Raw genomic sequence first — 23,836 nt, 5'->3', positions numbered from 1 at the left:
CACTTGAAATATTACAAAGTATCTTCTCTGACCATAAGGCCAGAAAAGTGAAAATCAATAACAGAAAAAGCAGGGAAAACAAATCAAACACTTGAAAACTGAACAATACCCTGCTCAAAAGAGACTGGGTTATAGAAGACATTAAGGATGGAATAAAGAAATTCACAGAATCCAAGGAGAATGAAAACTTTCTATCAGAACCCTTGGGACACAGTGAAAGCAGTGCTCAGAGATCAATTTATATCAATAAATGCATACATCCAAAAAGAAAAAAGGGCCGCAATCAAAGAATTATCCATACAACTTGAACAAATAGAAAGAGAGCAACAAAAGAAACCCTCAGGCACCAGAAGCAAATAATAAAAATTAGAGCAGAATTAAATGAAATAAAAAACAGAAAAACAATTGAAAGAATTAACAAATCAAAAGCTGGTTCTTTGAAAAAATTAACAAAATTGATAAACCATTGGCCAAACTGACAGAAAAACAGGAGAGAAGGCAAATAGCCTGAGTAAGAAATGAGATGGGCGACATTACAATAGACTCAATTGAAATTAAAGGAATCATATCAGATTGCCATAAAAAATTGTACTCTAATGAATTTGGAAAACTATGGATCGATGAATTCCTAGAAACACACTACCTACCGAAACTAACACAAACAGAAACAGAACAACTAAATAGACCTGTAACAAAAGAAGAGATTGAAAAGGTAATCAAAAAACTTCCCCCCTCCCAAAAAAAAACCTGGCCCGGACAGCTTCAGTGCAGAGTTCTACCAAACTTTCAGAGAAGAGTTAATACCACTACTACCAAAGGTATTTTAGAGCATAGAAAAGGATGGAATACACTCAAACTCATTCTATGAAGCCAGCATATCCCTGATACTAAAACCAGGTAAAGACACCACAAAAAAATAAAATTACAGACCTATATCCCTCATGAACTTAGATGCAAAAATCCCCAACAAAATTCAAGCCAAGAGAATTCAACAACATATCAAAAAAATAATTCACCATGACCAAGTGGGATTTACACCAGGTATATGCGGATTTTTTTTTTATATGGGGATAGTTCAACGTTAGAAAAACAATTAATGTAATCCATGATATAAATAAAACAAGAAAGGAGAATCACACGATTTTATCAATTCATGCAGCAGAGGCATTTGCATGAATTGATAAAATCAAAGCTCAACACCCATTCATGATAAAAACTCTGAGCAAAAAAGGAATAGAAGGAAAATTCGTCAACGTAATAAAGGGCACTTACACAAAGCCTAAATGAAGGCAATCTGAAAGCATTCCTCTTGAAATCGGGAACCAGACAAGGATGCCCTTTATTACCACTCTTATTCGACATTGTGCTGGAAGTCCTAACCAGACCAATTACTCTAGATAAAGAAATGAAGGGCAACCAGATTGGCAGGGAAGAAGTAAAACCATCTCTAGTTGCAGATAACATGATCTTATACACAGAAAACCCTAATGAATCCTCAAGAAAACTACTAAAACTAATAGAAGAGTTCAGCAGAGTATCAGGATACAAGGTAAACATTCAAATATCAGTTGGATTCCTCTACGCTAACAAAAAGAACGTTGAAAAGGAAATCACCAAATCAGTGCCATTTACAGTAGCACCCAATAAGATAAAATATTTAGGAATAAATATTACCAGAGATGTAAAAGACTTATACAAAGAAAACTATAAAACACTTGTGCAAGACACCAAAAGAGACCTACATAAGTGGAAAAACATACCTTACTCATGGATAGAAAGACTTAATATTATAAAAATGTCTGTTCTACCAAAAGCAATCTATAGATTTAATGCAATTCCAATCCAAATTCCAAAGACATTTTTTAATGAGATGGAGAAACAAATCACCAACTTCATATGGAAGGGAAAGAGGCCCTGGATAAGTAAAGCATTACTGAAAAAGAAGAACAAAGTGGGAGGCCTCACTCTAGCTGATTTATACCGACACAACAGTCAAAACAGCCTGATACTGGTACAATAGATACACAGACCAATGGAACAGAATTGAGAATCCAGACATAAATCCATCCACATATGAGCAGTTGATATTTGACAAAGGCCCCAAAACAGTTAAATGGGAAAAAGACAGTCTTTTTAAACAAATGGTGCTGGCATAACAGGACATCCATCTGTAAAAAAATGAAACAAGACCCATACATCACACCATGCACAAAACTAATTCAAAATGGATCAAAGACCTAAATACAAAATCTAAAACAATACAGATCGTGGAAGAAAAAATAGAGACAACGTTAGGAGCCCTAATACATGGCATGAACAGTATACAAAACATTACTAACAATGCAGAAGAAAAACTAGATAACTGGGAGCTCCTAAAAATCAAACACCGATGCTCAACCAAAGACTTCACCAAAATAGTAAAAAGATTACCTTCAGACTGGGAAAAAGTTTTTAGCTATGACATTTCCAATCAGCAGCTGATCTCTAAAATCTACATGAAACTGCAAAAACTCAACTACAAAAAGACAACCCAATTAAAAAGTGGGCAAAAGATATGAACAGACACTTCACTGAAGAAGACATTCAGGTAGCTAACAGATACATGAGGAAATGCTCACAATCATCACCCGTTACAGAAATGCAAATCAAAACTACAATGACATTCCATCTCACTCCAACAAGGCTGGCATTAATCCAAAAAAACACAAAATAATAAATGTTGGAGAGGTTGTGGACAGAGTAGAACACTTATACACTGCCGGTGGGAATGTAAAATGATACAACCACTTTGGAAATCGGTTTGGCACTTCCTTAAAAAGCTAGAAATAGAACTACCATACAATCCAGCAATCCCACTCCTCGGAATATATCCTAGAGAAAGAATAGCCTTAACACGAACAGATATATGCACACCCATGTTTACTGCAGCACTGTTTACAATATCAAAAAGATGGAAGCAACCAAGGTGCCCATCAATGGATGAATGGATAAATAAATTATGATATATTCATACAATGGAATACTATGCATTGATAAAGAACAGTGATGAATCTGCGAAACATTTCATAACATAGAAGAACCTGGAAGGCATTATGCTGAGTGAAATTAGTCAGTTGCAAAAGGACAAATATTGTATAAGACCACTATTATAAGAACTTGAGAAATAGTTTAAACTGAGAAGAAAACATTCTTTTTTGTTACAAGAGCAGGGAGGGAGGGAGGGTGGTAGAGGCTTATTCACTAATTAGGTAGTAGATAAGAACTACTTCAGGTGAAAGGAAAGACAACACACAATACAGGCGAAGTCAGCACAACTGGACTAAGCCAAAAGCAAGGAAGTTTCCTCTATAAACTGAATGCTTAGAAGGCCAGTGTAGCAGGGGCGGGGCTTTGGAGACCATGGTTTCAAGGGACATCTAAGTCAATTGGCATAATAAAATCTATTAAGAAAACATTCTGTATCCCATGTTGAAGTGTGGCGTTTGGGGTCTTAAACACTAGCAAGTGGCCATCTAAGATCCATCAATGAGTCTCAACCCACGTGGATCAAAGGAAAATGAAGAACACCAACAACACAAGGTAATTACGAGCCCAAGAGACAGAAAGGGCCACATGAACCAGGGACTACATCATCCTGAGACCAGAAGAACTAGATGGTGCCTGGGTACAACCAATGACTGCCCTGACAGGGAACACAACAGAGAACCCCGGAGGGAGGAGGAGAGCAGTGGGATGCAGACCCCAAATTCTCATAAAAAGAGCAGACTTAATGGTCTGGTTGAGGCTAGAAGGAACCCAGTGGTCACGGCCTCCAGACCTTCTGTGGGCCCAGGAACAGGACCCATTCCCGAAGCCAACTCTACAGACAGGGACTGGACTGGACAATGGGTTGGAGAGGGATGCTGGTGAGGTGTGAGCTTCTTGGATCAGGTGGACACTTAAGACTATGTTGGCATCTCCTCCCTGGAGGGGAGGTGAGAGGGTGGAGGGGTTAGAAGCTGGCGAAATGGACATGAACAAGAGAGTGGAGGGAAGGAGCGGGCTGTCTCATTAGGGGGAGAGTAATTGGGAATAGGTAGCAATGTGTATATAAGTTGTGTGACAGACTGACTTGATTTGTAAACTTTCACTTAAAGCAGAGAAAGAAAAAAAAAACAAAAAACCTATGCTCAATCCACAGACTTCACCTAAAGAGTAAAAAGATTACCTACAGACTAGGAAAAAGTTTTTAGCTGTGATGTTTCCGATCAGCACTTGATCTCTAAAATCTACAAGATACTGCAAAAACTCAACTACGAAAAGACAAATAACCCAATTAAAAAATGGGCAAAAGATATGGACAGATGCTTCACTAAAGAAGACATTCGAATAGCTAACAGATACATGAGGAAACACTCACAATCATTACCGGTTACAGAAATGGAAATCAAAACTACAATGAGATTCCATCTCAACAAGGCTGGCATTAATCCAAAGAGCAGAAAACAATAAACGTTGGAGAGGCTGTGGAGAGACTGGAACACTTACACACTGCTGGTGGGAATGTAAAATGGTACAACCACTCTGGAAACTGGTTCGGCGCTTCCTTAAAAAGCTAGAAATAAAACTACCATCCGATCCAGCAATCCCACTCCTTGGAATATATCCTAGAGAAATAAAAGCCTTTACATGAACAGATACACGCACACCCTTGTTTACTGCAGCACTGTTTACAACAGCAAAAAGATGGAAGCAACCAAGGTGCTCATCAACAGATGAATGATTAAATAAATTATAGTATATTCACACAACGGAATACTATGCATTGATAAAGAATAGTGGTGCATCTGTGAAACGTTTCATAACCTGGAGGAATCTGGACGGCATTATGCTGAGTGAATGTAGTCAGTTGCGAAAGGACAAATATTGTATAAAACCACTATTATAAGAACTTGAGAAATAGTTTAAACAGAGAAGAAAATATTCCTTGATGGTTATGAGATGGGGTAGGCAGAGAGGAAGGAAGGGATAGAGAAGGGTATTCATTGATTAGATGGTAGGTAAGAACTAGGCCAAGGGAAAGATAACACACAATACAGGCGAGGTCAGCACAAGCGGACTAAACCATTGTTTCAGGGGACATCTAAGTCAACTGGCATAATAAAATCCAGTAAGAAAACATTCTGCACCCCACTTTGGAGAGTGGCATCCGGGGTCTTAAACACTAGCAAGCGGCCATCTAAGATGCATCAATTGGTCTCAACCCACCTGGATCAAAGGAGGATGAAGAACACCAAGGACACAATGTAATCACGAGCCCAAGAGACAGAAAGGGCCACATAAGCCTGAGACTACATCAGCCTGAGACCAGAAGAACTAGATGGTGCCCGACTACAGCCAATGACTGCCCTGACAGGGAACAACACAACAGAGAACCCCTGAGGGAGCAGGAAAGCAGGGGGATGCAGACCCCAAATTCTCATAAATAGACCACACTTATGGTCTGACTGAGGCTAGAAGAACCCTGGTGGTCATGGTCCTCAGACCTTCTGTTAGCCCAAGACAGGAACCATTCCCAAAGCCAACTCTTCATACAGGGATTAGACTGGACAATGGGATAGAAAAAGATGCTGGTGAAGAATGAGCATCTTGGATCAAGGAGACACACGATATTATGTTGACATCTCCTATCTGGAGGGGAGATGAGAAGGCAGAGGGGGTCAGAAGCTGGCGGAATGGACACGAAAAGAGAGAGTGGAGGGAAGGAGCAGGCTGTCTCACTGGGGGAGAGCAGTTAGAAGTACACAGCAAGGTGTACGGAAACCCTAGTGGAGTAGTGGTTAAGAGCTACGGCTGCTAACCAAGAGGTCAGCGGTTTGAATCCACCAGGCGCTCCTTGGAAACTCTATGGGGCAGTTCTACCCTGTTCTATAGGGTCACCATGAGTCGGAATCAACTCAATGGCAGTGGTTTAGCAAGGTGTACATAAGTTTTTGTCCGAGAGACTACTTGATTTGTAAACTTTCACCTAAAGCACAATAAAAATTAAAAAAAAAAATTTCAATACTTGATATTCAACTTACTTACTAAACCCAAACCAAACCAAACCCATTGCCATCTAGTCTATTCCAACTCGTAGCGATCCTACAGGACAGAGCAGAACTGCTCCATAGGGTTTACTTACTAAAAACCTCTTTAATTATAAGATACTGTGTCTCGACGATGATGATGATAAAGACTAATTAATGGTTAGTAAAACAATGAAGAAAGTGGTACACTACATCCACAGAGTGCTACAGTATATCAGAATATAGCAATAAAGGACTCCGGCAATTTTAAGAAATGCCTTGTTAATAACAAAAGTTGCACAACGTTCAAATAACATAGGTTCAAAAAGCAAAAAATATTCAAAGCTCACAGTAAAGCAACTATCGGTAGGTTTCAGTAACAACTCCTTGTTATCAAAAAATCAGCACAAAATAAGCAACAGACTTCTAGCAGGAATTAAAAAAAAAACAAAAAACCCCAGTGCCGTCAAGTCAATTCCAAATCATAGTGACCCTACAGGACAGAGTAGAACTGCCCCATAGAGTTTCCAAGGAGCGCCTGGCGGATTCGAACTCCTGACCCTTTGGTTAACAGCCATAGCACTTAACCACTACGCCACCAGGTGGACTGCTAGAATATAAGTAAGGTATAAAAACCCACAGCAACCCTACGGGACAGAGTAGAACTGCCCCACAGGAATTCCAAGGCTGTAATCTCTTAATCGTTACGGAAGCAGCTGGCCACATCTTTCTCCCATGGAGCGGCTGGTGGGTTTGAACCATTGACCTTTCTTGGTTAGTAGCCAAGCACATAACCACTGTACCACCAGGCTCCTCAAATAAGGTATAAGGATTAGACATTAATCCTTTCACTACTGTATTTAATCTAGTTCTCATCTTTATATCTATGAAAACAAACTTTAAAAAAAATGTTCAGAGAAAGGCAAATTGCTAATGTTAACACACTGCTTGAGTGTGTCACTAGTGGTTTTAAGAAATGTAAGAGAGAATGGGGAACAAATAGTAAAGGGAATTAAGAAGAAAAGTACACAATAGAAAACCAATGTGCTTTTTCTTAAGCCTCTTTGACTCCTTCACAGAGTGGTGGGTGGGCTGTTTAAGCAATGCCCACAGATCATCATTAGGATCCATTATACTTTCATAGTGCTTTTTACAAAGTATCAATCCAACAAAACCTACTTTCAATGTGGGAAGGATACAAAAACCACCACCTCCTTTCCCCCACAATTAGTGAAGGTCAACATGAGTTGGAATCCATGGCAACTGGTTTGGTTTGGTTTTGGATGAGGTATGAACAAAGCACAAAGACAATTCAGAAGAGAGATCTGGGGAAGGCAGGGAGATATATATGTTAGAAAAGGTAGTGGAGAGAAAGGAAGATTTCTCAGAGGAAAAAACAAATAATCTGGACTTTAAGGCATGAGTATAATTCTACCAGAGGAAGAAAATATCAAGAAGACAGTACAGCATGTGAAAGGCTTGTAAGGTGAACACGGATGGGGTGGTAGGCACAATGTATGAGGGCACACTGGACACCCAAAGACATTCACACCCTAATACTTAATACCTGTAAACACCTTATGTTACATGGCAGAAAAGACTTTTTACATATGTAATTAAGTTTATACACCTTAAGGTAGGGAGATTATTCCTGATTATCTTGTCACATGAGTCCTTAAAAACAATTTTCTCCAGCTATGGTTAGAGATGCAGCAAAAATCAGAGATTTGAAACATGAAAGTGACTTCACGCACAGTTAGGGGACCCTAAGGAAAGCATGAGAAGGAATGCAGGCAGCCTCCAGAAGCAAAGATTAGCCCTGGCTGCTATGAGTTGAAATCGACTCAATGGCAATGGGTTTTCGTTTGGACAGCCAGGAAGGAAACAGGGACTTCACTTCTACATCCACAAGGAATTGAATTTGGCCAAGAACCTGAGTAAGCTTAAAAAAAAAAAAACCCAAAATTGGGTTGAGTAAGCTTAGAAACAACCCAGAATTGGGTTGAGTAAGCTTAGAAACAGATTATTTTCCAGAGCTTCCAGTTTGGAACTCAGCCCAGCTGATACCTTAATTTCAGACCCTAAACAGGGGACACAGCTAAGCTCACCAGTACTTCTGACCTACATAAACTATGAGATGATAAATTTGTGTTCACTTACAATATTAAGTTTGTGGTAATGTGTCATGCAGCAAGAAAACTAATACACATGGCAAGTTCCAAGAATAAATATATTTCAAAGTAGTCAGAGCAAAGGATGTATACGTAAAGAAGAACGGAAGAGGGGCCGGGGATGAGGCAAGTAGAGTCCAGATTATGGAAAGTCTAAAGCTTTATTATGTAAGCCATGGAGAGGTGCTGAAAAAAAAAAAATTTTTTTTTTTTTAAGTGGGAGAGATGACAAATAGCAAGAATGTTGTTAACCAGGGAAGAAAGAGAGACCATGGACAGAGATATAAGTTAGGCGTTTATAACAATTACCTATGCAATAAAATTATCTATGCAAAGCGATGAGAATGAAAAGAGAGAGAACCAATAGGCTCTGGGATATTATAAGCAGAAACACAAGTCTTGGTTCCTGACTGATATCAGAGATGACAAAGCAATCAAACACAGATGACTCGAGGGATTTTAGCTTGGGGATGTGGTGGGTGATGATGTTAACGATCAAGATACACAAGAAGAGCTTAAATTTGAGGAGGCTAAAAGTAGGAAGTAAGGGGGATAATATGCTTTCCCCCTCTAATTTTAAAATAAATGGAAGGCACAATTATGAAGTTTTAAGCAATGACCAAACAAAATAACAGCTATTTTGTTAGCCTCTGTTACCTCTGCTGTTGCTTTCCGGGTAGGCAAATGTAGGCTTATTTGGGGAGCGTCGCATATCGCTGTTAAGGAAAGGCTTATCCGGTGGATATACTACATATGGAGATGAAGAATGGCGAACCATATTCCCATTTGACCTTGATGGTTCGGCTAAGCTGTTCTGAAAAATAAAGACATAGATGTTATATTTCGAAAATCTAACCCACAAACAGCATGTAAATACATGCATTCATGACCAAGAATTGGACTGTTCATATATCACACTGAGAGAGACAACAGAAAAAAAAAAAGGATCCCACTTACTATACACAGTAAAATACAACCATTGCTTTTCTTTTAAATATGACTTTTAAAGAGTTTCATATATGTCTAAATGTAGGCAAGCACTATAAAAAGCAAGTAATTCCCACAAAACTTGAATACAAATGCTGTACACAAATACTTAAATATGGTACTCACAACCAATATACTGTACTTAAAAAATATGTACAGTGAAATGTACATTCAGGAAAGTAAATATTATCTTTTTACAAGATTAAGAACTACTAAAAATGACTTAATCTATCCCCAACCAACTAAATACTTTCTGAATATTTATGAAATGTCCAAAACTGTGGAATACAAAAAGAACGTAAGGCATGGTTCTCAACTCAAAGAATGTACATTTCATTAGAAAGAAATAAGAAACAATTAACTAACGCTTATCAAGCACTCAAACATAAAACTTTATTTCCACATATATACCATTCTGTCATGAATGGGATTCTCTCAAATTTAGGATTATATTCCACATGATTTTCAACCCAGGAGGTGTTAACTGTGGAGTTCTGTTTATTACAGGCAACTTCCTGTTGGTAGACAGAGTAGTGGGTGTAACGGATAAGCTGAGGGCCAAGTCCGACTCGACGAGAGTGGGTTTGGTGGTTTTGAGGTGGAAGGTATGACTGCCAATGGTTCAAAATTCACAAACATCCATTTTTCTTCTTCAAATGGCCTTGTCAAACCAGGTTTTCACTTCTCACCTTTGAAGAACTATGACTATTTATAAAGCACCAGAGTAATCTTTGTCCGAAAAAGTACAAGGAAACAATAAAGATTTTAAAATAACCAATAACCAACTTACTGGAATAAAAGACATCATAATTTTCATACTGGATTAAAAACTGAAGACTGTACATCAGTGTTAAAAAAATACATTCAATTTACTAGTTGACTTAAGAAAGCAAATATAAAACACACACTGTGTTGCAAAGGGAAACCCTCTTAGCACCGTGGTTAAGAGTTCGGTTGCCAACCAAAAGCTCAGTGGTTTGAATCCACCAGGCGCTCCTTGGAAACCCTATGGGGCAGTTCTACTCTGTCCTATAGGGACAGTATGAGTCGGATTTGACTCGACTGCAATGGGTTTGGCTTTGGTGCTGTAAAAATTAGAGGAGGAGGCAGAGACCTTGGGAGGGGTGGGTACTTCGGTAAATAAATGATAAGTGTACTGTAATATTCACATGTAAATAACACAAAAATAGAAGGACTAATATCTGGTGTTTCTCAAATTATTTGGCAATTTAACGTCAGATTTTGAAGAGGACTAGAAAACAGGATGAATTTTCGACTCTTAAAATACATACCACAGCCAAAGTTCCTGCAAAACATCACAAATTATTGCACAGCTTAATTTTAAATATGATTATTCACAAAGAAACTAGGTCTTCACTGGTTATATACAACCTTACCCCAGAAACCTCCTTCCACTGAATTGATCTTGACTCATGGCAACCCATGTGAATCAGAGTAAAACAGCGCTCGCTCCCATATGATTTTTAATGGCTGATTTTTTGGAAGTAGATCACCAGATGCCTCTGGATAGACTGAAACCACCAACGTTTTGTAACAACTGACTGCATTTAACCCTTTGCACACCAGAATCTTATTATTTAACAGTTACTGTTCAATTGTTAGGAAGTACTCCTTGTCAATATAAAGCAAACACAAAACAAACAAACAAACAAAAACCCCCACTTCCACTGAGCCAGTTCCACCCATGCTGACCTTACAGGACAGAGTAGAACTGTCCCATGGGGTTTCCAAAGCTGTAAATCATTACAGAAGCAGGCTGCCTCATCTTTCTCCCACAGCGCGGCTGATGGGTTTGAACCACTGAGTTTTTGGTTGGCAGCTGAGTGTTTTAACCACGGTACCACCAGGGCTTCTCCTTATAAAATAAAATAAAAAAACTGAACCTATTGTTGTCAAATTGATTCTGACTCACAGTGACCCTAAAGGACAGAACTGCCTCCTAGGGTTTTTATAAACAAAAACCACCCCTAGATTCACTAATAATTGTTGAAACAATTTTACTAGAGTAAGTGAACACTGTACTGTGCATAACAATTTGTCAAAATAAACAAATCATCTTCATCCAATTTGCTGACTTATACTTAGAAAATCAACAGTTCAAGAATTTGTCCTTTAACAAAATTTGTCACTTATCATCAAAATGCCGTTTAGTCAATGGACAAACTAAGGAGAATCTTTGTATGTAAAAACAAAAGCTATAATGAGATTTTGTTTGGAAAATCAATTCTAAATGTATTACATTTTCTTGTCAGCCATCTCGTTTTGAATGTCAGGATTTAACCAATGTGAGTCCCTGTGAATGTGTTGGGTTAACATGCTCATTTGCTGCCAGCAATATGATGGGAAGAACAGGAAGAACAAATACATAAATCAACCAAAAGCAAAGAGAAGACAACATAAAATAGCTTTTAAAAATGACTTATATGAACTATTTTAAAATTAAATAAAGCTAAGAAATGCTAAACAGTAACCAAAAAAAAAGTATCAATTAAAAACAGGAGGAATCATTAACAGCCAGGTCCGTTCAACTGAGAAAGCAACTGAAGAAAAGTTATCAACATTAGGCAGTGGTATTTTTAAGGGTTGGGAAGAACCATAGGAATCATCTAGTACATTCTCCTTGTTTTTACAAAAGAGGAAAAGGAGACTCAAAAAGGTTCTGAATCATCCAATCCTTCTCTGAAGAATCAGGGGAAATTTCATTACACTGAATATGTGATAAACTTGCAATTAAATAGTTCTCAAATGAGAATTCACCGATCTTCCTACATCTGTGTACTGATTTGCTCTCCTTTCCCTCCCCTGAAACACACAATGAATTTTGAGTAGCAGGCCTATCTCCATTTGCCTACCCAAAGGCTTGGATCCTATAATTAACCACTTTCCTGCTTGGTACCATCTTTTTTCAAAAGAAAGACAAAAACAACTTTCCTGGACTTCAGGGCCCCCTCTAGCTCCTGCTTCATTTCTCAACTTTTATAATAAATCCCTCAAAACAATTTTTTCTAACTGTTGCCATCTTTTCCTCTACTTTAATTATCACAAGAACCCTTTGAAGTAGGCATACCAAATATTATTACCCCAGGATATACATGAAAATAGAGTAAGAAAACTTAAGCCACTTGTTCAAGGTCTCAGCTGATAAGGAGCCCAAGTCTTCCAACTCCTCAACCAGCACTCTCTCCATGGCTCCAAGCAGTTGATAATTTTCTCCAATTAAAATGATATAACTCCAGGAGAAACTCTCAAGATTGAAGACAAAATATCTAACCTGACCACTAATTTTCCTGGTGGCTTAAGCTGTTAGGGCAAAATGTCCGACCTAGGAACGGTTATAATTCAAATACTATTAAACATCTCTGTGTACGAGAGTGTTAAGTGTTAAATGTAAAGAATTTTTTTAAATGTGTTATGTATTTGCCTTCTTTTCAAATGGAATGTGCAATATGGCTAGAAGAACTCAGAAAGATAAAACTTTTAACACAACAGAGTAGGTAGGAGCTGCCAAGCTGGCTTTAACACAGACAAAATGCGAATTAAATTCAGAAGGATTTAACAGAACTTTGCTTCAGATAAGGGGGCCCAAGGAAGGTTTTTGATAGGGCCGAAAACTGATAACTGGGCCTTCCTTATAGGTTAACCTGAATCCTGACAAACTAGAAACGGGTATTGGAAAGCAGTTGTTGCCAGCCTAATGAATATACCAGTTCGGCTGAAAAAAGTTTGTGTACACAAGGTGAAAGAAAATTGGAGAACTAAGTCAAGGTCTGATGGTGGAGGAACATAAAGGAGAGTTACGAGCAGGTTAGGGATACAATCAATGCAATTACTTTAAGGAATCAATTTGATTACAAAAAAAAAAAAATCAAGTAACAACTCAGTTTTTACACAAAAGCTTTAATAAAGAGGAACGCATGCATATTTTGAGGCAACCTTGATACCAAAGGAAACCCTGGTGGTATAGTGGTTAAGTGCTATGTCTGCTAAGCCAAAAGGTGGGCAGTTCAAATCTACCAGGCACTCCTTGGAAACTCTGTGGGGCAGTTCTACTCTGTCCTATAGGGTTGCTATGAAGCAGAATTGACTCAATGGCAAATTTTTTTTTTGTTTGTTTTGATACCAAAATCAGATAAGAAAAAGGTAAGAAAGAAAAATTACAGGCCATTATTTCCTCATAAAGAAATTTAAATATGATAAACAAAAATTTTAGCAAACCATACCCAACTACAAAGAAAGGATAAAACAGTATGATCAAATTGGGTTATTCCAGGAATGTAAGACCAAGTGAACTTATAACATCTTTTAGCGTAATCCATTCCATTACAGCAAAAAATCGCATCATCAAATGTTTTAAAAAAAAGCATTCAATATTTAGCCATTATTAAAAGTAGAACTATTTTCTCACCCTACTAAAAAAAAAAATTTACAAAGAATCCATGGCATGCAGACTCAATGATAAAAAAAGCAACCCTAGAGAAATAAGAGCCTTTACACGAACAGATAAATGCACACCCATGTTTACTGCAGCTCTGTTTACAATAGCAAAAAGCTGGAAGCAACCAAGGTGTCCATCAACATATGAATGGTTAAATAAATTATGGTATATTCACACAATGGAATACTACGCATCAATAAAGAACAGTGACGAATATGTGAAACATTTCATAACATGGAGGAACCTGGAAGGCATTATGCTGAGTGAAATTAGTCAGATGCAAAAGGACAAATATTGTATAAGACAACTATTATAAGATCTTGAAAAATAGTATAAACTGAGAAGAACACATTCTTTTGTGGTTACGAGAGGGGGGAGGGAGGGAGGATGGGAGAGGGTTATTTACTGATTAGTTAGTAGATAAGAACTACTTTAGGTGAAGGGAAGGACAATACTCAATACAGGGAAGGTCAGCTCAACTGGACTGGACCAAAAGCAAAGAAGTTTCCGGGATAAACCGAATGCTTCGAAGGTCAGTGGAGCAAGGGCACAGGTTTGGGGACTATGGCTTAAGGGGACTTCTAAGTCAACTGGCAAAATAAATTCTATTAAGAAAACATTCTGCATCCCACTTTGAAGTGTGGCGTCTGGGGTCTTAAATGCTAACAAGCGGCCATCTAAGATGCATCAATTGGTCTCAACCCACCTGGATCAAAGGAGAATGAAGAACACCAAGGTCACACGATAACTATGAGTCCAAGAGACAGAAAGGGCCACATGAACTAGAGACTTACATCATCCTGAGACCAGAAGAACTAGATGGTGCCCGGCCACAACCAATGACTGCCCTGACAGGGAGCACAACAGAGAACCCCTGAGGGAGCAGAACAGTGGGATGCAGACCCCGAATGCTCCTAAAAAGACCAGACTTAATGGTCTGACTGAGACTAGAAGAATCCCGGCGGTCATGGTCCCCAAACCTTCTGTTGGCCCAGGACAGGAACCATTCCCAAAGACAATTCATCAGACATGGAAGGGACTGGACAATGGGACGGAGAGAAATGCTGATGAAGAGTGAGCTCCTTGTATCAGGTGGACACTTGAGACTGTGCTGGCATCTCCTGTCTGGAGGGGGGATGGGAGGGTAGAGAGGGTTAGAAACCGGCAAAACAAGTCACGAAAGGAGAGACTGGAGGGAGGGAGCTGGCTGACTCACTGGGGGAGAGTAAATGGGAGTATGTAGTAGGCGTATACAGGCTTAAGTGTGACAGACTGACTTGATTTGTAAACTTTCACTTAAAGCACAATAAAAATTATTTAAAAAAAATTAAAAGCATTCCTTCTAAAATCAGGAACAAGAATATATACTTGTCACAACTTTTGGTCAATACTGTACTGCAGCAGTTCCTAGCTTGCACATTAAGGTGACAAGAAATAACAGATATTAAGATAAAAAAGGAAGGATCCAACTTCACAGGTTATGACACTCTAAATAGAAAATACCAAAGAATACTCAATTATTACAACTAATTGGAATTTAGCAAGGTTGCTGGGCAATACAGTCATGCAAGAACCAGTAAAAATTCTATATACTAGTTAGAAAATGCAACTTAAAATACATATTATACGATAAAAAATAAACTAGAAATAAAATTAATAAAAGATATGCATTATCTGAAATCACAAAACATTATTGAAAAATGATAAAGATCTAAATAAACAAAGTAACAGAATGTTCACCACTGACAGAAGTCTCAGTATCTTAAGAACATCTGTTATTCTCAAATCGAGCTAGAAATTCAATTAAAATTTCAGTAGGAGACTCTAGAATTTATGTTAAACAGCAGCGAAGGCCCAAGAACATATATAATTTTCCTGAGGAATGAGGAAATAAGAAGGAGAATAGCAACACAGTGAGTATTAACACAGGGACAAAGAAGAGAATAGGGCAAAGAGCCCAGTAACACAGCCATAAATATGTGGAAAAATTAATATATTGACAGCTGGAATGGCAAATCATTGAGGGATGAATGAGTTTTCAACAAGTAGTTCTGGGATAATTGTTCATTTTAAGTAAAAACATTACATTGGTATCCACCTCACACCATACAAATTAATTTCAAGTAAATAAGGACTCAAAGGGCCCCAACTTTAAAATTTGCAAAAGAAAATACCATTAATGCCTTGGAGATATGGGAGAACTTCTTAAAATAAGAAACAAAAAGCACTAATCATAAAAAAGAAATTAATACATTTTACTATATTAAAATTAAGAAACTCTATTAATCAGAAGGCATCACACACACACAAACAAGCTACATACTAGTGTATTTGGAATACCCCTAACAGACCAAAAGATTAACATCTAGAATACATAAAGAATGTCTATAAATCAATAAGAAAAGACAACCCAGTTGAAAAACAGACAAAACACATGAACAGGCATTTCACAAGAAAACACACACACAACCAGTAAGCGTATGGAAAAAAAAAAAAAGTGCAACCTTATCAATGGTCAGGGAAACACAACTTTGAAGCAGAAAGTATACCACTTCACACCCTACCCTCCACTAGCAAAAACTTAAAAGTGGGACAATACTATCTGTTAAAGATGATATAAGGAACTCCTGGAGGCACAATGGTTACACACTTGCCCACTAGCCAAAAGGTCAGCGGTTCAAACTCACCAGCCACGTCTTGAAAACCCTAAGGGGAGGTTTTACTCTGGTGGCATAGTGGTTAAAAGCAATGGCTACTAACCAAAAGGTTGGCAGTTCGAATCCACCAGGTGCTCCTTGGAAACTCTTTGGGACAGTTCTCCTGTGTCCTATAGGGCCGCTTTGAGTTGGAATCGACTTGAAAGCAATGAGTGGTCTGGGGATGGCGTAATGGGAGAAAGACCTGGTGATCTGCTTCTGTAAAGATAATAGCCAAGGGAACCCTACAGGCAGTTCTACTCTGTTACATGGGATCGCTGTAAGTCAGACTCAAGTCAGACTCAACTCCAGGGCACCCAACAACAACAAAGAGAACACAGAATAGAGGGAACTGCTGGTGGGAATGTAAATTGGTACAATCTCTTTGAAAAACAACTTAGCTACCAAACACAACTACAAATGCAAGAGCAACAGAAAACAAATTAGATAACTGGGACCTCCTAACAATGAAATACTTATGGTCATCAAAACACTTTTTCAAAAGAGTATAAAGAGAACCTACAGACTGGGAAAAATATCTTTGGAAATGATCTATCTGATAAAGGTTTAATCTCTAAAATATATAGAAAACTTCAACTCAAGAACGAAAAAACAATTCAATTAAAAAATAGGCAAAAGACATGTACAGACACCTTACCAAAGATAACATTCAAGCAGCCAACAAATACGAGGAAAGATGCTTGAGATTTATCCATTAGACATGCAAATCAAAACTGCAATGAGATACCTTCTTGTCCCTGCAAAAATGGCACTGACCAAAAAAAATAATAATAATAATACAGGAAACAACAAATCTGGCAAGGTTGTGGGGAGACTGGAACCCGTATTCACAGCCGATAGGTTTGTAAAATGGTACAACCACTACGGAAAATGGTATGAGGCTTCCTCAAAAAACTAGAAATAGAAAATACCTTATGATCTAGCAATCCCACTCCTAGGTATATACCCTAGAGATCTAATAGCAGTGACACGAATAGACATATCCACACCTATATTCATTGCAGCATTACTCACTATAGCAAAAAGATGGAAAAACCTAAGTGCCATTAACAGATGAATGAATAAACAAATTGTGGTCTATACACACAATGGAATACTACACAGCTATAAAGAATGATGATGAGTTTGTGAAATATCTTATAATATGGATGAATCTGGAGAACACTACACTAACTGAAATAAGTCAATCAAAAAAGGACAAATACTCCATGATCCCATTTTTATAAAAAGACAAAACAGGTATACATACAGAAATCAATGTTCTTTGTGGTTAACAGGGATGGGAGGGGGAGGGAGGGGAAAAATCACTCTCTAAACAGTAGACACTTATTATTTTTGGTGATGGGAAAGGCAATACCAAATGTAACAACTTGACCAAGGTTAACAATGACACCAAGAAGAACACAAAAATAAGGGACGGTACTGGTAAATGCTATAACATGTACAATTTTGCAACAACAGCAGTAACAACAAAAAAATGTGTCAGTGGTTACATATGTAGACATGCATGTGTAAAGGAAGGTATATGTGTGTATAGATGCATGCATGTATATGCATATACATGTTTGTGTATGCTGCACATACATTCATATATATAACAAAGCACATACCAGGCATGGTCATGGATGCTTCCCAGACACAACCAAACACCTTGCAGGATTGGTTTACTGGGTTTGAAAGCTTAGGACCAGGGTCTTGAGGGGCAGCTCTGTCAACTGGCACAACACAGTCCACAAAGTTTATGTCCTACATTCTAGTTTGGTAAGTAGCATCTGGGGTCTTAAAACTTGAGAGCAGCCATCTATGATACAACTATTGGTCTCTACTCGTCTGGAGCAAAAGAGAAAGAAGGGAACCAAAGACTCAAAGAAGAAACTAATCAACAGGACTAATTACCTACACAAACCACCACGGCCTCACCTATCCTGAGACAGAAGAACTAGATGGTGCCTGGCTACCACTACTGACCGTTCTGACCAGAGACACAATAGATCGTCCAGGATACCACGGGAGAAAATTGTAGGACAAAATTCAAATTCTTATAAAAAGTCCAGACTTAATCGACCTGTAGAGGCTAGAGGAACCCCCATGACTATCACCCTGAGATACCCTTTAAACTACGAACTGAAACCACTCTTGGAGGTTACCTTTCAGCTAAGTAACAATGACCCATGAATACCGTGCACCTTAAAAAAAAAAAAATCATCTACATGAGGTCAAATGGTCAAAATTTACCCAAAAGCATAAATGGGAAGGTCAGGGGTACAGGGGAGCTAGATTAATGGAAACAGAACAACTAGAGCCAAAATAATGAGAATGTTCACACAATGTGGAAAATGTAACCAATGTCGCTGAACATACATAGAAATTATTACATGGAACCCAATTTGCTGTGTAAACCTTCATCAAAAACACAATAAAAGATTAAATAAAAAAAAATTTTGCGTTACCAAGTGAAGTTGAAGATGCACATACTCTACGACCCAGCAATTTCATTCACAAGTATATTCACTGTACTGTTTTCTCCTCCCTTTTTAATTATATGGCCTGAGCCACTAAATACATTCCACAATGAACAGTGTACTGAGTTGTAACTCACAGCCAAATGTGCAGTTTGAAGTCTGCTCTAGAACTGTCCCTCTCAAACTTTTGGTCTCAGGATCCCTTTACGCATTTAAAAATTACTAAAAACCCCAAAGGTTTATATCTTGACATTCACCACACTAAAAATGAAAGCTGAGAATTTTTAGATGTTTAATAATTAAAAATAGTAATAAATCCACGATGTTAACATCAGTACCATCAGCAGCAGTTATGATGACGAAGCGTGACTAGATCTACAAGATGAGGTTGTGTCTAAATCTCTTTTGAGATATAAAACTCAGAAGCAAACAGAGAGACGGGGGACCTCATACCACCGAGAAACAAGAGCCAGGAGAACAGCATGTCCTTTGGACCCAGGGTCCCTGCACTGAGAAGCTCCCCGACCAGGGGAAGATTGATGACAAGGATCCTTCTCCAGAGCCAACAGAGAGAGAAAGCCTTCCCCTGAAGCTGAGACCCTGAATTTGGACTTTTACTCTAGTAGACTATGACAGAATTAATTTCTGTTTGTTAAAGCCATCCACTTGCGATATTTCTGTTATAGCAGCACCAGCTAACTAAGACAGAGTCCCAGATATGTGGTCGGATAAGAAAAGATTTTGTGGAGCCCCTAAGTCAGGTCTCAAGAACCCCAAGGATCCTGGGACCACCCTTTCAGAATTGCTAAAGAAAATTTTGCACATGGCACATGATTTACACACAAAGATGATCACAATAACATTGTTCATAATAGCTAACAAAAAATTCTAAAACTCCAAAACCATCGAGATACTATTCTATACAAAAGTATAAATGAAAGAATGTTACATATATCAACATAGATGATTCTCAAAGTTAATGTTGAAAAAAAAGCAATCCACTAAATGATCACTCAGCTTACAAAAAAAAAAAAAAAAGCAGGACAACATCTACATATGGAAATAATTAGGTAGAAAAAATTTATGGTTACATAGCCAAACTGCCTGAGTTCTAATCCAGGCTCTGCCATTTACTAGCTGTGTAACCTTGACTTAACCCTTCTGTGCCTCATTTTGCTCATCCAAAATGTGCAAATTCTAATGCCAACCTCAAAAGGTTATTGTGAGAATTAAATGAATTAAAATATGAAAAATGCTTAAAACAACACCTGCCATGTAGAACTATGTACAAACCAAACCAAACTCACCGCCTTCAAGTCAATTTCGACTCATAGTGACCCTACAGGACAGTACAACTACCCACAGGGTTTCTAAAGCTGTAAATCATTATGGTAGCAGATTGACCTTTTTGGTTAGCAGCCGAGCACTTTAACCACTGTGTCACCAGGGCTCCTTATAAAACTATATGAGTATCAGATATTATGATAATCTTCAAATTTATGGTAGTGATTTTGTATGTGTGAGTGAGTAAGAGAGAGAACGAGCCAGGAAGATACAAAAAAAGGAGCATAAAGGCATTCATTTTATCAATTTCTAAAACAAATCATACATATTTAACATTATAAAATCTATATTTGCTTTTAAAAGTTTATGGAAAAGTAATATGAAGTTACTGTGCAGATTGGTTAAAGGATTTGGGTAAAGCCAGGGAAACCAAATATGAGACTAGCTTATTAATTCAAATATAAAGTGACATACAGGTGTTGACCACAATAACTGGGAAAATAAAAAAAGATATTGTTTCAATACCCTGCTGCCTCTACTTTAGCATTAATTTATTCCCAATCATAGTTGTTTACCTGCCCTCTCCACTAGTGAGTGATACATAGTAATCAATAAATGTTATATTGCTGCTTTTACTGCTGTTGTTGCTTTTAACAACAAATACTTAAAAAGACCAATTCAAGCCTATACTTGCTTCAATGTTGATCACATTTGAGGTTTATACAGTAGCTGCTTTCTAAACATTGTGCTATTTGTGAATCTACCTGTTAAAAATCGTTGCCTGGTAAAAGCATCTAACTCCGTGTGCTCAATGTTCACAACTATGAAATCTGAATACAAGAGGCCTTCTGAATTCATGTTGTAGTATTTCATGCTGTGTCTATGTTAAGATCAGCTGTTTGTTAAGCTAAAGTGTTTTGTTTTGTTTTAATTCTGTAGGCCATGGTGGAGATGCAGAGATACACCTTATTTCTGAGAGGACACTGAGAAATAGACTACATCTGGTCACTGCTGTGTTGTGACATAGTGGCTTCCAAATTAGACATTTGGATGTAGCAGGTTAAGTTAGTAGAGATTATCATAATTTAGTGTGTGAAGGATTCTAGTTGGCTCCTGACAGAATCCACTTAAAGCTGAGTTTAGCACAAACAATATATATATGCTTTCATATTAAACACTCCTTGGAACATGTGTCAAAGGTACATAGGGATTAATTGTTGACCACATTCCAATACCACCACCCATTGGTGGTCTTGGCAGAGAGCAGCTCACATCGAAATTTCTAAGAATGCTCCTTCGGCTCCCAGCTACTAGATTTGGAGAGCAGCAAAAAACCCTCTTCGGCTAATTAAGTTTAATTAATCTCGTCTCTTACACGTAAAAATCTCATCCATCTACTGACATCCCTTTCTAATAATCTAACAGTTCTTTTTACCTTTATCTTCCCTTTTTTTGATACAACTCCTGAATGAACTCCAATTGTTTGACTCATTCTTTCTCCTGACCACCCTGCAAACTTGTTACCCCCATTCTGCTGAAACCCCAAAGGTTACTTCTGGCCTCCTCACAACTCTTTAGATAACCATAAAAAAAGCTGAAACTAAGGAAAAGTGTGACTTCCCCGAGATGACTCTGCTCTTACCATCCTTAAAGTCTTTCTTCCTCAGCTTCTATGACATTATTACTTCACCCTGATGCTGTCTTCAGTCTTCTCGCCTCTACCCCTCTTCTGCCCCAGATTCCATACAAGGTCTTCCAAAATTACACTTTTATCTATTTTTCCAATTCATCTCACCCAACTCTACCTTCACATTACCTCTCCTCATTCCAAATTATTTCAAGTTTACTGAAAGCACTATTAAATTTTGTCACATGCTTGAGATGAATTTTTCTCTGTCCTTTATTCTTGCAAAGCAAACACAGTTCCTTCACGCAGCCCCACCTTCTTCTCTAGGAAACCTCTCACCTAATCAAGCAGTGCTAATCACTCTTGCCTAGATCATTCTAATATGGTAATATATATAATATGGTAGCACTTATCAAACCATACCGTGTAACAATTACCTAATTACATATAGTTTCTCTTCAATGCTTTGTTCCTTCAGAGAAGGAATTCTATCCTATTTATCTGTGTAGTCTTAGAGCCTGATAGTATGCCGGGCACTCAGCATTTGCTGAAGAAGAGAAAACAGCTCTAACCTAAGCCTTGTCACATTTACTTCCTATCTCGTCCCAATGCGGCGGTCCCCAAGACACTAAGGGTTCAACACTTCAATTTGACAAATGTCAGTGATTGAACTGGTGGCCCTTGTGGAGACAAAAACAATATCTAGGATCAGCGTCCCCTGCCGTCAGTCTCTCCAACTCCGAACAAGTTTAAAGAAAAGCGTATTAAAATATAACAGAAAAGCACGTGACAAATGGCATTTACACGTTGCAGCGTAGTAATACCGTGGGAGTTGGCGAGCGCGGGCTTCTGACTACGGTGACCATAGAACAAAGTTACCAAGAGGATGGAAGGGGAGTCAGCAATGCAAGCTATGGAAACAGCATAGCAACAACCAGAATGCACTTGAGAAACTACGGACTACTCGTTAAGAGCTGTCTATTAATCAGACTGGCGAGCCTACCTGGTCTCGGCGAGTTTCCAAGAGGGGCCGTTACACCCACGTGACCAAAGGAACTATACGCTTTTCACAGGCCACGGAGTGAGTACAGTCATCCCCGCTGAGTCCTTGCAATGTTCGTAACCTCGGCTGCTAGGCCGAAGGGTGAATGCGCAAAGAGCTAGGGATGGACCAGGTTTGTTTCACTGGAAGCCAAACCAAAAGGTGCAAGCCTCCTCGTCAGCGGAGCAGTGGAAGGTGGGGTAGAACGGAGCCATCGAGGCGCCCCCCGCCGTTCCCCAGGATGGGGTGAGAAGCTGGAAAGTGAGCGCCCTGAAGCGTGAGGAAACGCGAAGAGGAGCCAGGATCGACCTGGAGCCCATTCGCATGCCAACCACTTCTTACCGACAACTGAGAACCAGAAGTTGCAGGGACCGACGCCGCCGCCGCCGCCATCTTTCAGCCTGCCCAGCAGGCCTCCGCAGCTCCGGGACGGTCGGGGTTCTTGTGCTTTTCGTCAAGATTCGAGAGTCGCCCGCCAGGGGCGACCTCAAACCGAGCCCCTGATGGAAGGGGCAGGAGTATTGGCGTCGGGTATAGAAACCCTGTCACACACCCCCCACAGGGAGACACACGCTCACAGCGCACGCCGAAAGGGCAACACGTCCTGACGGACGTCTTGAATAGCCAATCAGGAAAGCGGACGCCTTCCTGTAGTAGAAGAGAATCCGCCTCTTCCCCCGGAGACGTCACAAGGTAGCGCGTAACTGAGGCGGCCGCGGGCCTCTAACGTTGCGGGCGAGTAGACTGCGCTGGGGTTTTACGGAGGGGCGGGCCTTACCGAGGAGAAAATGTGGGTAAGGAATGGTATTGTCTCCAGTGGCGATTAAACTGAATGGTTGAAACAGAATAAAAACGAATGCGAAGCTCAAAACTCCATCTGTTCCTTTGAGTTAAACACCGGAGAGACCGTCAGCTTGACTTGGTGACGCCTCTCCAGGTGAAGTGCTTACCTTTTGGCGAATAACAAATCGGACTAGGAGGGGCTTAATGATTTGGTCCAATAAAAAGCAAAGAAAAGAGAGAGTCGACACGGAGGAAACCTT

General features: G+C 39.0%; 1 protein-coding gene across 2 annotated transcripts in view; it reads right to left on the bottom strand.

Moving 5' to 3' along the window:
* Window positions 1–23,818, bottom strand: part of CEP57 (centrosomal protein 57) — a 50,153-nt gene extending 26,335 nt beyond the window's left edge. The window contains exons 1-2 of one of the 2 annotated variants that reach the window (XM_023554732.2): window positions 23,572–23,818; window positions 8,876–9,032 (exon numbers count right to left, since the gene is read on the bottom strand). In XM_023554732.2, the coding sequence (XP_023410500.1) occupies window positions 8,876–8,996 (121 nt within the window). In that variant the 5' untranslated portion in view covers window positions 8,997–9,032; window positions 23,572–23,818. Of the gene's footprint in view, window positions 1–8,875; window positions 9,033–23,135; window positions 23,517–23,571 lie in introns of those variants that run through there. The other variant, XM_003415656.4, reaches the window with a different exon arrangement.
* Window positions 23,819–23,836: the final 18 nt, after the last annotated feature.

Source organism: Loxodonta africana, chromosome 7 (genome assembly GCF_030014295.1).
Source record: "Loxodonta africana isolate mLoxAfr1 chromosome 7, mLoxAfr1.hap2, whole genome shotgun sequence".
NCBI lineage: Eukaryota > Metazoa > Chordata > Mammalia > Proboscidea > Elephantidae > Loxodonta > Loxodonta africana.
Note: the sequence above shows the minus strand (reverse complement) of the source record. Positions and strands in the feature narration are given on the sequence as shown.